General features: G+C 35.8%; 1 protein-coding gene across 1 annotated transcript; it reads right to left on the reverse strand.

Annotated features, from left to right (window-relative positions):
* Positions 1 to 2247: 2247 nt before the first annotated feature.
* Positions 2248 to 11558, reverse strand: si:dkeyp-74b6.2 (cerebellin-1). Its single transcript, XM_059355601.1, has 4 exons — positions 11425 to 11558; positions 7385 to 8046; positions 5530 to 5649; positions 2248 to 3590 (listed from the first exon to the last, which is right to left on the reverse strand). The coding sequence occupies exons 2-4, from the start codon at positions 7691 to 7693 to the stop codon at positions 3393 to 3395; spliced, it is 627 nt and encodes a 208-aa protein (XP_059211584.1). The 5' UTR covers positions 7694 to 8046; positions 11425 to 11558; the 3' UTR covers positions 2248 to 3392.
* Positions 11559 to 13204: the final 1646 nt, after the last annotated feature.

Here is a 13204-nt window from a genome sequence, read left to right on the forward strand (position 1 = left end):
ATATAGTAATGTAGTATATAAACTTATTATTACCATTATTCACATACATAACTTGTAATTAACTTACACACACACACCCATGTAGTCACAATGAGATAACATTTATTTTGACATGTTTTACTGACATGTTGTTTGTCATCTGTCAATCAGTGTGGACGGTAACTTTCATTTAGAGTCTCTAGGTGGCACTGTTGTTTTTCTTTTCAGCTACGGTGTTTGGTATCAACATAAACCCGTGTTCTATTCTATTAAACAATTATGTTGTTATTTATTACTTTTGTTGCTTCTGAGACTGTATAATTCACCACTGACAGTTCACCAGGAAACTTTTCCCACAAAAAAACATGGAGGATGGAAACTGCCAAAATGTAAAAACATAAAGACGAAATGAAAAAAAATATTATACATTAATAAATGTATTTGGAAGAAGTAAATAGGAGGGAAAATGCAAAGGGGAAGTAATAAAAAACTGAATTTGAAGATCAATTAATTAAAAATAAATACATTTAAAAATGAACAAAAAATAAATACGTAAAAAGGGGAAATTCAATATAAAAGTAAATGAATGGGAGATTTTATTTACAAAGCAAAAAAATAGTAAAAAATAATTGTGTAATCATTCGTTTATATATATATATATATATATACATACATATATACTTTAAATACTATATTTTAAATACTATATTTCAAATAAATGTAGTCATTCATTTATATTATATATATATATATATATATATATATAAATGAATGACTGCATGTATTTTAAATATATATTTTTGGTACATTTAATCATTTAATAACATTTAATAATTTCATTTATTTATTTACTGTAATATATTTATTTATTTTGGATTATGGCAGTTTACTTCGTTCAAAGGTTTTAAGAAAAGTGCAGTCGCAGCAAAAATAAATCCATAAATCCAAATTGTCACAGATTATATTTTCTGTTATTTGTTACAGGGTGTTAATCTAGTTTTGGAACTAAAGTCTTCACATTGTTTTGTACTCCAGACACGAATCTCCAAAGTGCTAACACAGGCCTCTGCTGTGCACCGGGGCGTTGAGACTAATCGGTTGTGATGGTCTAGTGTGAACTCTGCAGGTTTCTGGCACCGGATCCCTTTTTTTACTGCCAATCCTCCATCTGCCACCGGATCCACTGCAGAGAGACGCTGTGTGTCACCAGGATGACAAATTTACACGGGAATATAAGTGTAGATTAAAAGGTTTTTAGAACAAAGCCTCAGTTTTTATGCCTAAATCATAATCGTCCAAGTACCTGCAGTGGAGAGTGGATATGTTTTTGATCAACATCTTGTATTTTAAGCCGTCAGTTACACTTACTACAAATATTGGAGCAAACAACAAGGATGCATACTATTTTTAGAACAACCGTCTGTCTGCAAGTGATTTATAGAGTGCATGTTAAGTGCAGGGCAGGTGTTTGGGAGGATACACATACCAGTGTCAGCAATAACCAAGGACATAGGCATGTTCGTTCACCGTATGTTAATGAACTGTGGCAGCAAAATGCATAACAAAAAGGTTAGTTAAGAGTAATAAATGCATCTTGACTATTTATTGTGAGCAATTTCTCTTGGTCAGTGTGACTGCTCCATAAAAGTCTCTACTGAGGCTCCTTCAGTGTTGTTGTGATGACTGTACTTGTATTTAATTGTATTTAATTGCTTATGTTAACTGTGTTTAACCTTTTGATGCACAACATGGGTCTAAAGTGACCCGACAGAGTTTTTATGTTCTATATATTTGCAATAAATTAATTTCATCATTCAGTATTCCAGGTTTTCCTCAATTAGTTTGTTTTTGGTCATCATACATCCTAATTTTATGTTTTCCTTCATTCATTTTTTTAATAAAATCCCTTTTTGTGTCAATACTCTTCTAATGCACAACATGGTCAAAAATGACCCATATCCATTTTTTAGCTAAGTAGCTTGCTAAGCTAACTACTTAGCTAACTTCTTTGCTAAGTAGCTTGCTAAGCTAACTACTAAGATACCTTTTTGGCTAAGTAGCTTGCTAAGCTAACTACTTAACTAACTTCATGGCTAATAATACAAAAACTTTTTTTCTTTATAAAGTATGAGAGGCAAAATGGAAATAATGATCTGTTGTTAAAAACAAAAAACAAAGTTGCCCATCCCTGCCCGAAATTATGGGAAATATAGTTCTAGCAAGCCAGTTAGCTAGCTACATAAATTGGTGGATAGAGAGGCAGAGAGGTGCAATAATTTTCTTTATTTACACAAAGATTATACACTACCCTGTATTTCATGCATTAAAAGAAAAACACAATCTCTGACTGGCACCATAGACTGTATATTCACCGTTTGCCCTGGAAAATTGTGGCTTTTCCACTTCTAACTGAGTTGTATCAGTTGTTCTGGTTTAAGTGTAGAGGTTTTAGACCCCTTTGAGAGTAAATACAGAAACACTGTCAACATGTGGCTCATGTCATGCAGCCAGCAGTTCCTAAACACTCTGAAAACATTGGTACAAATTTCCAAATAGGCATTATTTGGATAAACTGATCAAATATTTGGAATCTAAATGGTTGCTTTTAGCCTGGAACACATATTGAAACTTATTAACAGCTTAATTTAAGCTTAAAAACAACAATTTGGCAAGTAAAGGATGATATATCTGGTGCCTTGAAGCAAAGTAATCACACTTATACGCTCTAAAAACAGAAGATTTCAAAACGACTTAAAGTGGAAGCCCCCTGATTATATATTATATGTACATATCCTGGATACGGATGCTGCCATGTTGTGCTGGTGACATCATTTGGAGCCAGACTCTGTGCAGTGGTGATTGGTTGGTGGAGCCTTGTCCAAACATAGCAGTTCTACAGCATCAAATAACTAGTTAAAACCAAACTTATAAGAATATTTGACACTAGAAACATTCATTAGCTTCACAAAAAAAACCCTAAACTGACAGATATCATCTTTGGGGGATATTAATATAACGTAGACTTTGATATTTTATTTTGAACCCCCATGGTGGGGGTAGGGTTTATGACCAATGCTGCAGCCGGCTACCAGGGGGGCCTAGAGATGTTTTGGCTTCACTTTTGGGGCACTGCCATGTCATCCATCTTTATATACAGTCTAGGGCTGACACCTGGTGTGAGCAAGCATAGACGACACATTACACATTAAAAGTAAGCCATAAAAGTGCAATGGAAATGGAAATTACATTCAGGAATATTTGGCTCTGAGTGAAACCACCCATTCATCCGACACATGGAGATGCATCAAAGCAGTTTGATTGAATTCAATGTGTATCCATTATTTTTCTGTCAAATAACATTCTATATTTTACACCTTTGACGATAAACATAAACCCACCCAAAGCCTACAAGTCTACAAGGGGAACACCAGAAACCCGGAGAAGGTGGAGTACTTCCACCCTCCCATCAGGTTCCCCCGCTCCAGTTTGAGGTAAGCCTTGTCTCCTCTCTCCATCATCACCAGCCCGGCGTTGGTGGCGGCCTCCCTGGTCACATCCTGATCGCCTGCGAAGGCGGAAATCACCGGCCAGCCGTTGAGAACCAAACTCACCTGGGAGGGATGGGTGAGGTGGAGAGGAGAGACATTTGAAGGTAAATAAGGTTAGATTTTATATATTTTTGTTAGTATTATGTACTTTAACACATGACTTCTTCCTAATGTGAAGACATAAAAATGAAGCAACGTCAAGCCTTGCAATCAGCTTCCATCTAAAGTTCTGGCTTGAAACTCCAGGCCAGTTTTTTTGGATTATATTCGGCCAAGTAAAACGTAGTAAGTAAAAGAGTAAAAGTAAAAAGAGATAATGTCAAATATATTTAGTATAACATATAGAACTAGAGATTATCCTCATTTTACCTGTTATATATAATATTTGCAACCTGTATTCATATTTGCAACTTTTAAAATTCTGTGTATTGAAGCATAATTTTTTTAAGATCAGATTTTATGTTTTCCTTTGTTCCTTTTGGGTTCAACATTTTTTTTCAAGTTTGTCAAATTAAAAAAATAATTATCAGAACATTTGGGTGAGGTAATGCTGAAAAAACTGATACCAACATGGCATGGTAAAGATTTTTTAACTAATTTTTTAAAGGGCATCATAGCCCAAGATATCAGAGGGTTAAAAGCGTTTAATTTCATATAATATATATATCTGAGTCTATCCACCTATGGTTTTGTTTGCCTGTTGGCTACAGATTTTTCATAACCTGTGGATTCATTAAGTGTATTAACATTATTACTCCTTTCAACTTTGAAAAAAGCCAGCACTTATCAGAACCACTCCTTTCCTTCTTGTCTTCAAAATAAAAGCCCAAGACATACACACTGTGTAAAGTAGAGGGAATTCAGATTCACCTAAATTTCACCAAGAGAAAAAGACCTTACAGTAGCTTCAGCTAAACCAAAACTTAGCTCAGACAGAGAGATTATATGCCTTCAAACTGTCATTGAACAAGTATTGTGTCATAAATTTGCACGGCTGCATCAATAGTTCTGATGCAAAACATTTATATGGGAATTAAATGTTGTTGTTTATTCATCATTCAAAGGTCAAATGTCAAAATGTTGACTCATTCCTTTGAGTGGCTGAAAACTAAACTTTCCGGAAAAAAAAGCTTTCCTGGGAATTTGTTACTTAACGTCTAAGCAATAGCACAAATTACCATATATTTAAAATTGGCAAACCATGGAAACAAAAAAAATCCTCCATTCTATCAAGCTTTAATTAATGATATAATGAATGAACATTTGCAGTTAGAAAAAATAAAATTCACCCTGAGAGGTAAGATAAATACCTTTTACACAATATGGCAGCCATTGATGGACTATTATACTAAATATAATCCCATGAAAAATGAACAAATGTAAATTATAGAAAACTTGACATCCTCCAAGTTGTATTATTACTATTTAAATCTTAAGGAATGCTTCCGCAGGTCATTTATTCCAGCTGCCATAAGACTGTACAACACCAGCACAACCTGAACGTGTTGTAGTTTTCTTTCTTTCTTTTTTTTCTGCGCATTTTGCATATAATTTGCACGCTGCACATTCTTCACTTAATTTGCACTAAATTATATATAGCATATAGTATATTGTTAAATATCTTTTTCTATTAGATTGATTATTTTTTATCTTTATCTAAAAGGGAATTTTTTTTGTTGTGGTCGGCTGTAACAAGGAAATTTCCCCACTGTGGGATGCATAAAGTCAAATCTAATCTAATCACTTTCTTTTATTTGTAAACCTTATTATTGTTTTGATATTTGATTTGAATCCACCTAGGTTTTTCTTTGTTTGTTTGTTTTGTTTTTTATTGCTTAATTTTTCTTAATCATTCTGTTCTTTCGTGTTGATTTCAAGCATAAATGAACATTTACCTTCTTTATTTTTGTATGTGAACAAAAGAAAAAACCCCCCAATAAAAATAAGTAAATTTTTCTTTTTTTTAAATTGTCAAGCCATCCCTTTAAGCTGCTGTTCTTACTTGAATTGTCTGCCGGTTGTACACTTTGACAACATGAAAGCTGAAGCTGTAGACTCCTTTTCTCGGGGCCACGAAGATACTCCTCGCTGGATCGAAATGGCTTCCAACGTTTACTAGGATCTAAGAGAAAGAAAAAATGCAGAGAGAGAACAAATACAACCAGGCCTTGAGCCAAACTATTAATAGAATATTACATTTTGGGATCAAAAAAATCTGTTATTTCCGGAAGTTTAGTGCTGAAGTATTGCCAGGAGAACAGGAAGCAGAGGAAATGAACAAGGTGTTCTGGCAGGATGTTGTTGAGAACATCAGGTGCAGGACACAAACCAGACACAATGGAGGATCGCTTGTCTGATATATGATTATTTTTTATTAGCGTTCTTTGAAATCCGAGACAATTAAGTCTGCAGCACTCTCAGTATCGCTATTGAAATGCTTACAGGACACAACGTTAAGTTAGTAATAGTAGTAATTTAGGCGTGACACACACATGCATGTGTTTGTGACCTGGTTAATGATAGATTCCAATGTGTCTTCACCGTCTAACTAGCAATGACTCAGATACTAATGTCTCGTAATGAAAGCATTTATCTGTAGTAACGCAATGTACTCTCTGTGACAATACACCATTTGGCTTAACTCTATGGAGTCTTGGGCTATTTTGTCCATTTTCAAACCCTTTTCATGTCTTTTCGTGTCTTTGCAAGTCATTTTATGTGTTTTTTGGTCATTTGTGTCTTTTTGTGTCTATTTTGTCCATTTTGTGTCTGTTGTTGTGTCTTTTTTTGGGGTCATTTTGTGTCTTTTTGTGTCTATTTTGTCCATTTTGTGTCTGTTGTTGTGTCTTTTTTTGGGGTCATTTTGTGTCTTTTGGTGTCTATTTTGTCCATTTTGTGTCTGTTGTGTCTTTTTTTAGTTATTTTGTGTCTTTTTTTGGGTCATTTTGTGTCTTTTTTTGGTCATTTTGTGTCTTCTGTGTTTTTTTTTTGTCATTCTGTCTTCTCATTTTATTAATCCCACAATGGGGAAATTCAGCCTCTGCATTTATCCCATCCTTTTTTACACACAAGTGAACACACCATACAAGGAGCAGTGGGCAGCACATTACTGCGCCCAGGGAGCTGTGCAGGGGGGTTAGGTACCTTGCTCAAGGGTTAGGGCCGAACCCGCGACTCTCCAGTTACAAGCCCGATTCCTAACCTCTGGGCCACGGACTGTGTCTTTTTTTTTTGTAATTTTATGTCTTTTTTGGTCATTTTATGTCTTTTTTTGGTCATTTTGTGTCTTTTTTTCAGTCATTTCGTGTCGTTTTGAGTCTTTTTTTAGTCGTTTTGTGTCTTTTTTGTGTTTACTGTTTTTGTAATTTCTTTGCATTTTTATCTGTGTTTTTTGTTATTTCTTTGTGTGTTTTTTGTAATTTAAAAAAATGTTTTTGGTATGTTTTGAGTGTGTTTTATGTGTTTTTTGTATTTTTTGTGTGTGTGTTTTGTGCTTTTTGTGTGTTTTTATGTATTTTTGTGTGGTTTTTGTGTTCAAAATGTTGATCCAGAAAGTCAAAATGAAAAAAATAATAATCAGGTCATATAGGTGAGCTTGTGCTGAAAACAATGATAGTAACAAGTCACAGTAAAGATTTTTAAGTGGTTTATACAGGCAGAATGAAAAGGAGTCAAAAACCGACAAAATAGCCCCATCTCCAAAATGGTTAAACACCCAACAACTGAGTCTCGGCCCTAGAAAATACCAAATACCAAACATGGGTATATTAATTATTATGTGGTATATCAGACCCCAGAGGGTTAAATGGTTGTGCCACCAACGTTGGACTCATGTGTACGGAGAAACAGAAACCCACCTGGTCAAAGTAGATGGTCATGGTGCGGTTGCTCATCTCCGAGGGTTCGTGGTTGGTGTTTCTGATGGCTGAAAACGCCACCCGGCCTGTTCCTGACCTCACAGACATGCCCAGAGCATTGCCCGATGGCTCCGCAGAGGGGGTGGAGTCACACACCACCAGACATTTTCCTTCCAACACAATTGGCTCCGTGTCATTTTGGCAACTGACCTCCGAGGGCCCCCAACTGACCAAAAGCAGCAGTCCGACAAAAAAGACAAAGCGGGGAGCGAGGTAGGGCTGGGAGGGAGGAGATGGAGAGGGCATCATTCCAAATAAGGAGATGAGGGTTTCTAGGGTTACCACAAATCTTCAGAGAGAACGTGTCTTCTTGAAGAACACTTCACTTGAGCAACAGGATCATCATTTCACCTGGAAAGAACACTTGAAGCAAGGATTTCTAGCATCTCATTGGACACTAAATGATTCCGGTAATCCTCAGCTAACAGTTCCGCCAACAGGTGGAGGTGAAATCTCTATTGGTTGGCACCAAGATGGCGGTTTTCCATAATAGCAGACAGGAAGTCCTTAGGTTTGGCTGGTGGCGATCCAGTTCCTCACATCTCACTGCAAATTGGCCGTCAGCCAAACAAAGTTGCCTGAAGGCTGTCGAGGGTTCAGACCTGTTGACAAGAAACAGTTAATCCACATGAAAACGTTACATATTGTCACCCTGTTAAAATAATCGCCTAACTCATTTTGCAGGAAACACAAAAAACTTCACCAAAAGTGTAACATATGACATTTATTGATCATTTCACTCAAAAAGGATGTAACAAAGGATGGCTGTTGGCATAGTAATAACACTGTGTGTAAATTATGTAACTTAAGAGAAATACATGACTTAGGCAATTTTTAACATGCCTTTGTGACTTAAGCAAGATATGGTAACACTTAATTTTGAAGGTGAATTTTTTTTAATTTTTTTTAATTTTTTAAAATATTTCACCTCAGTGTATAAAATGAGCTGCTGTGACCTCTAGGATAATCACAGCCTCATGAAACTTTACACCCACAAACTAGAGACATTCCTCGGTCTATTGACAATAAGGAGATCCAGGACAAAACATGCAATTCTTACAGAAATCCCCAAATTTTCAAACCGTCAATCAAAACATGGAACATGAGCATGACAAAGGCCTTCAAATACTCATACCATATTGATGCAAGTCATAAGACGGATACAAGAATTGAAAAGGCACCTCACTGAATAATAGATTTACGACTAAAACAACTTGACACACTGTTCAACAGCTTGGTGGTGTTTTTTGCGTTTTTCCCCAGTGATGTACCTACTATTTTCAGCTTTGTGCCCATGCCAAGAAATGTCCCCAACACAGCAAAATGAAAAGAAAAGAGAAGATTCAGGCAGAGAGCTGCTTCTCTGCTGATACAGACACCAACACACACCTCTAGTGGGTCAGAAGTGATGACTGAGAGGGGTTATTTTTGTTTTAAGGAGGTAAAAATCCTACATAATATGCCTTTACATATATTAACCCTCTGGAGTCCATGAAAGCACCGGCACATTACTTCTTCATGACGTGAAGACATAAAAATGAAGCAACATTGAGCCTTCAGCCATCAGCTTCCCTCTAAAGTTCTGGTTTGTAACTCCATACCAGATTTTTTTTTGATGATATTCGGCCAAGTAAAACCGGAGATAATGTTAAATATATTTAATATAAAAATATAGAACTAGATATTACCCTAATTTAACCTGTTATATGTTATAATTGCAACCTGTGTTCATATGCAATATGATATGTACATTTCTGTGTATATCAGATTTTATGTTTTCTTTTGGGTTCAAATTTTTTATCAAGTACGTCAAAGTTAAAAAATTAATTATCAGGATACATAGGTGGGGTTGCACTTGTTTAACGGACATATATAGCCCAAGATTTCAGAGGGTTAAGCTTTGATGTGAACACTGGAGCAAATGTAGAAAAAATTATTGTAAAATACACTGGAAAACCCAACTTGTTGTTTATAAACTTAAATATTTGAGTGTCGATGCTGCGAAAGATTTCATATCAAGACAACAAAAACAATGGAGTTAACTCAAATGAATCTTGATATTTGACTCAATATTTTAGGTTAAAATGACTTTTGCACAAATCTTTGTTGTATTGAAAAGGAAAAATTAATTATAATAACAAACAAGCAACACTGGGTTTTACAGTGTATATATAATACATATTTTAAGTATTTTTATTGCTGAAAACTAGTGGTGTTGTTTCTCTGATGTAGGTAAAAAAAAAAAAGAAAGATGGTAATTTACTGGGCAACATATCTGCCACTCACATAATGCCTTTTTGCTTTAAGTAAAGCAAAACTCTTATATTAATGTAACATAAAATATACCACTTGTAACATAAAATATACCACTTGTAACATAAAATATACTACAATATATTTTCCGTGGGAAATTAAAATGGTACATTTTTGCAAAGAGATGGGGAAATGACAACCTAGTTTACTGATCATATTTTGCTGGTTAAACTACTTACTAACTCCAAAAGACCAGATTTCCATGCAGGTGTGTCACGTTTGGAAAACTTTTCATTTGAAAATGATTGGTGGATTTTTGTTTTATAATTTGGAAATTATGTTTATATACTTTGTACAGTTTGAAACAGCACATTTTGTTTTCACAGAAGTGATGGCACTGCATTACGTTTAAAAAAAATCAATATAATGTTTTTTTTAGATTAGATTACTTTATTGTCATTGCACATGTCACAAGTACAAAGGAACGAAATGCAGATAGCATCCAACCAGAAGTGCTTCAGCAGTAATTAAGTGAATCATACTGCAATATATACAGGAATGAACAACATGGTCTCACAGGAATCCATGAAATAGCCACGGAGTCATATCCCGTGGCTATTCCAACATACAAAGTGATTATGTACATTCACTGAGTGAATATTTAGAAAATAAAACATATATTTCTCGCTAGAAATGTGATCAAAATCCATTTTTATGTCAAAATATTGATTTTTTCACTAAAAACGAGAGAACTGTCCACCATGTTTTTTGTTCTGACCGCCGGGACCTTGAAAGTCACGTGACTTGGAACAAACCAATAGGAAAAAATATCCATGGAATAGCCACGGGATATGACTGTCATTAACTTGCATTGTAGCGAAATCCGTGTCAGTTTCACGGAAATTTGAGTGATTCCGTGGCTATTTCACAGATTTTGAGTTAAGCGAATCCGTGGCTATTTCATGGATTCCTGTGAGACCAGGTGCGGAATGAATTGTATAAAAATGCAGTATATATAGGTATAGATTATATAATAAATAAAAAAATAAATGCAGATCTAACTGTACATTAGTGCAAGTAGATATATACATATACATACATACATATACACACATACACACATATATGAGTGAAAAGATGAGTGGAAATAGCACTGGATTACAAGGGGAAAATAATTATGCTGAAGAGAAAAAAAATGAAGAAGTGATGAGGTAATGTTTTGGCCAGGAAGAGGGTGCGTGAGTGCCAGCTGGACTCGGGAGGGGGGGACAGCGGTCTATGACAATCCCACCACCGAGAGGCCATCTGTGGGTAAACACACCCACTCCTTCTCCCCCTGCACCTTTCCAATTGAATCCCTGTCTCTGCACTGGCATTCCTTTACACAAACACACACTATAAATACAAATATTCCAATATTAGCTCAGGCATTATGTGAGTGGCAGATACGTTGCGCAGTAAATTATCATAATTAATAAACAGCTGACTCTTCAAGCGCTGCAGCAAAACATTATCCTTAATTACATTTTAAAACATTTTGTACAACAAAAGTAGTTTAGTGAGAAATAAAGACCTTTTTTTTTTCAGAATTCTGCAGCTACACAATAAGTGCTTTAACAACACACCCAACAACAAGCAGGACAAGCTCTTTTTTTCACAACAGCAAGCCTTGCAACATGCATAAAGATATTATGTTTTGTTAAAAAAAATGCTGACAAGACACCCACCTCTCACTCTGAGTGTTGGCTCTGCAGAGACTTACAGAAAGCAGCTTTCTTCAGTAAAGTTAGAGCATCCCAAGAGTCCTGTTCCCCGTTACATTGAGCATTATCTCTCTTTCCTCTTCTCCCCATCTCTCTCTCTCTCTCTCTCTCTCTCTCTCTCTCTAACGGTCTCTCTGTTCCAGGGAACCCCTGTGTTCGAGCAGACGTTTAATCACATCACGAGCATAGCGGTCCTTCTGTTCTCACAGCTCCTCGACCCCCTACTGTACCCGTTTCCCCTCCTCCCTCCTCCATCTCTTTTACCTCAGATAACACAGTGGGGATTGCAGAGCAGAAAGGTTGCACCACAAACTCCTATATATTGTGGTGTAAATGTACTATCTCTCTGAGTGAGAAAAGTGGATTAAAGACCAAGTCAAAGTTCATTTTAGTTTTCTGTCTTCTATTCCAGCCTTCATGCCACAGTGGAAGAATCCAGTCCAAGTTGTGATATGTTATTGGAAAGGGAGCAAAATAATCCTCTAAAGGAAAAAACAACATGGCCATTTTTCGAACAGATCGGCCCGTTGACCTCTGACCTCAAGATATTATAATGAAAATGGCACCTTTATGCTAGTCCTACACTGCAAAAAAAGAAAAGTTGGGTGAACTCAAAATTTCAAGGCAACAAACTTCGATAAAATTTTAAGTTTATGTATTACGATATGTATTTTTCCCCCTTTTAGGTTTTGGAATAAAGCAAAGTTGCAAAATGTTAGGTGTCCAACAAGGAAAAACCAAGCTTCAACCATGGATGAAAAAGAAGAACTGGATACAGCTTTGCAGCCAGAGGCCCATTCATTCCTATGAAATTTGCTCAGTGGCACTTAAAGCCTTAAACGTTTAACTTTGGTGCATAAAAAAAGCTGGATCTTATATGGTTGTTCAGCACAATGGGACCCATAGAGCAAATGGACTAGAAAATGGGACATGGCCTGTTTGGATTCAATACAAACACAATTGTGTGTGTATAATAACCTCTATTGCTCATAAAAACAAACATGTCACACCCATGAGCGGAGACAAAGCAACAAGCTGCAGGTGAGACAAGTAGATAAACATACCATGCATACTGGACATGCACTCCACATACTCGTCACGTATTCCTCAGAGAAAATAAGACAAAGACTTTTCTGTTGAAACGAGGTGCAATTTATACAAAATTGTAAAAATAATACGTCAAAATAAAATATAAGTTAAAAGGTACTAAAGCAGAATTATAATTTATGTTAAAGGTAAAATAAATGCAAAAACAAACTTTTAAGATATTATAATATATATTTTCCCCATTTAGGCTTGGGAATAAAGCAAAGTTGCAAAATATGTGTGTGTGAGCAAGTCTAAAAAGTTAGTAGAGTTTGCATGTACGTCTGTCTAAAGCAAGGTTAACATACAACTTATCACAACAAATGAAAAAACACACATAAACCGAATCACTGATTACAGGTGAAATACTTTGTACTTGCTGATTTTCTTATCTAAGCCCATTATATTACCCAGACAGTCCAGTGGAGGAAGGGGATAAATCCTTTCATTGGAAACGGCCTCGGAAGGAGGATTAGTTTTTAAAATAATTTGCTGTCTTGCAAATTAAGTTTTGCTCGTCCTTGTTTGTTGAGGAAGTCTTCTCTGGTGGTTGCAATGCATTTTGGGTTCATTAATGCAACCCTGATGGGTCTTTACAGTGAACCACCTGCAGTGTCAAAGGTCCCTTGACCAATGAGGTGGTCTGTAGGTGTCATAA

This window comes from Centropristis striata, chromosome 17 (assembly GCF_030273125.1).
Source record: "Centropristis striata isolate RG_2023a ecotype Rhode Island chromosome 17, C.striata_1.0, whole genome shotgun sequence".
In the NCBI taxonomy this organism is placed as follows: domain Eukaryota; kingdom Metazoa; phylum Chordata; class Actinopteri; order Perciformes; family Serranidae; genus Centropristis; species Centropristis striata.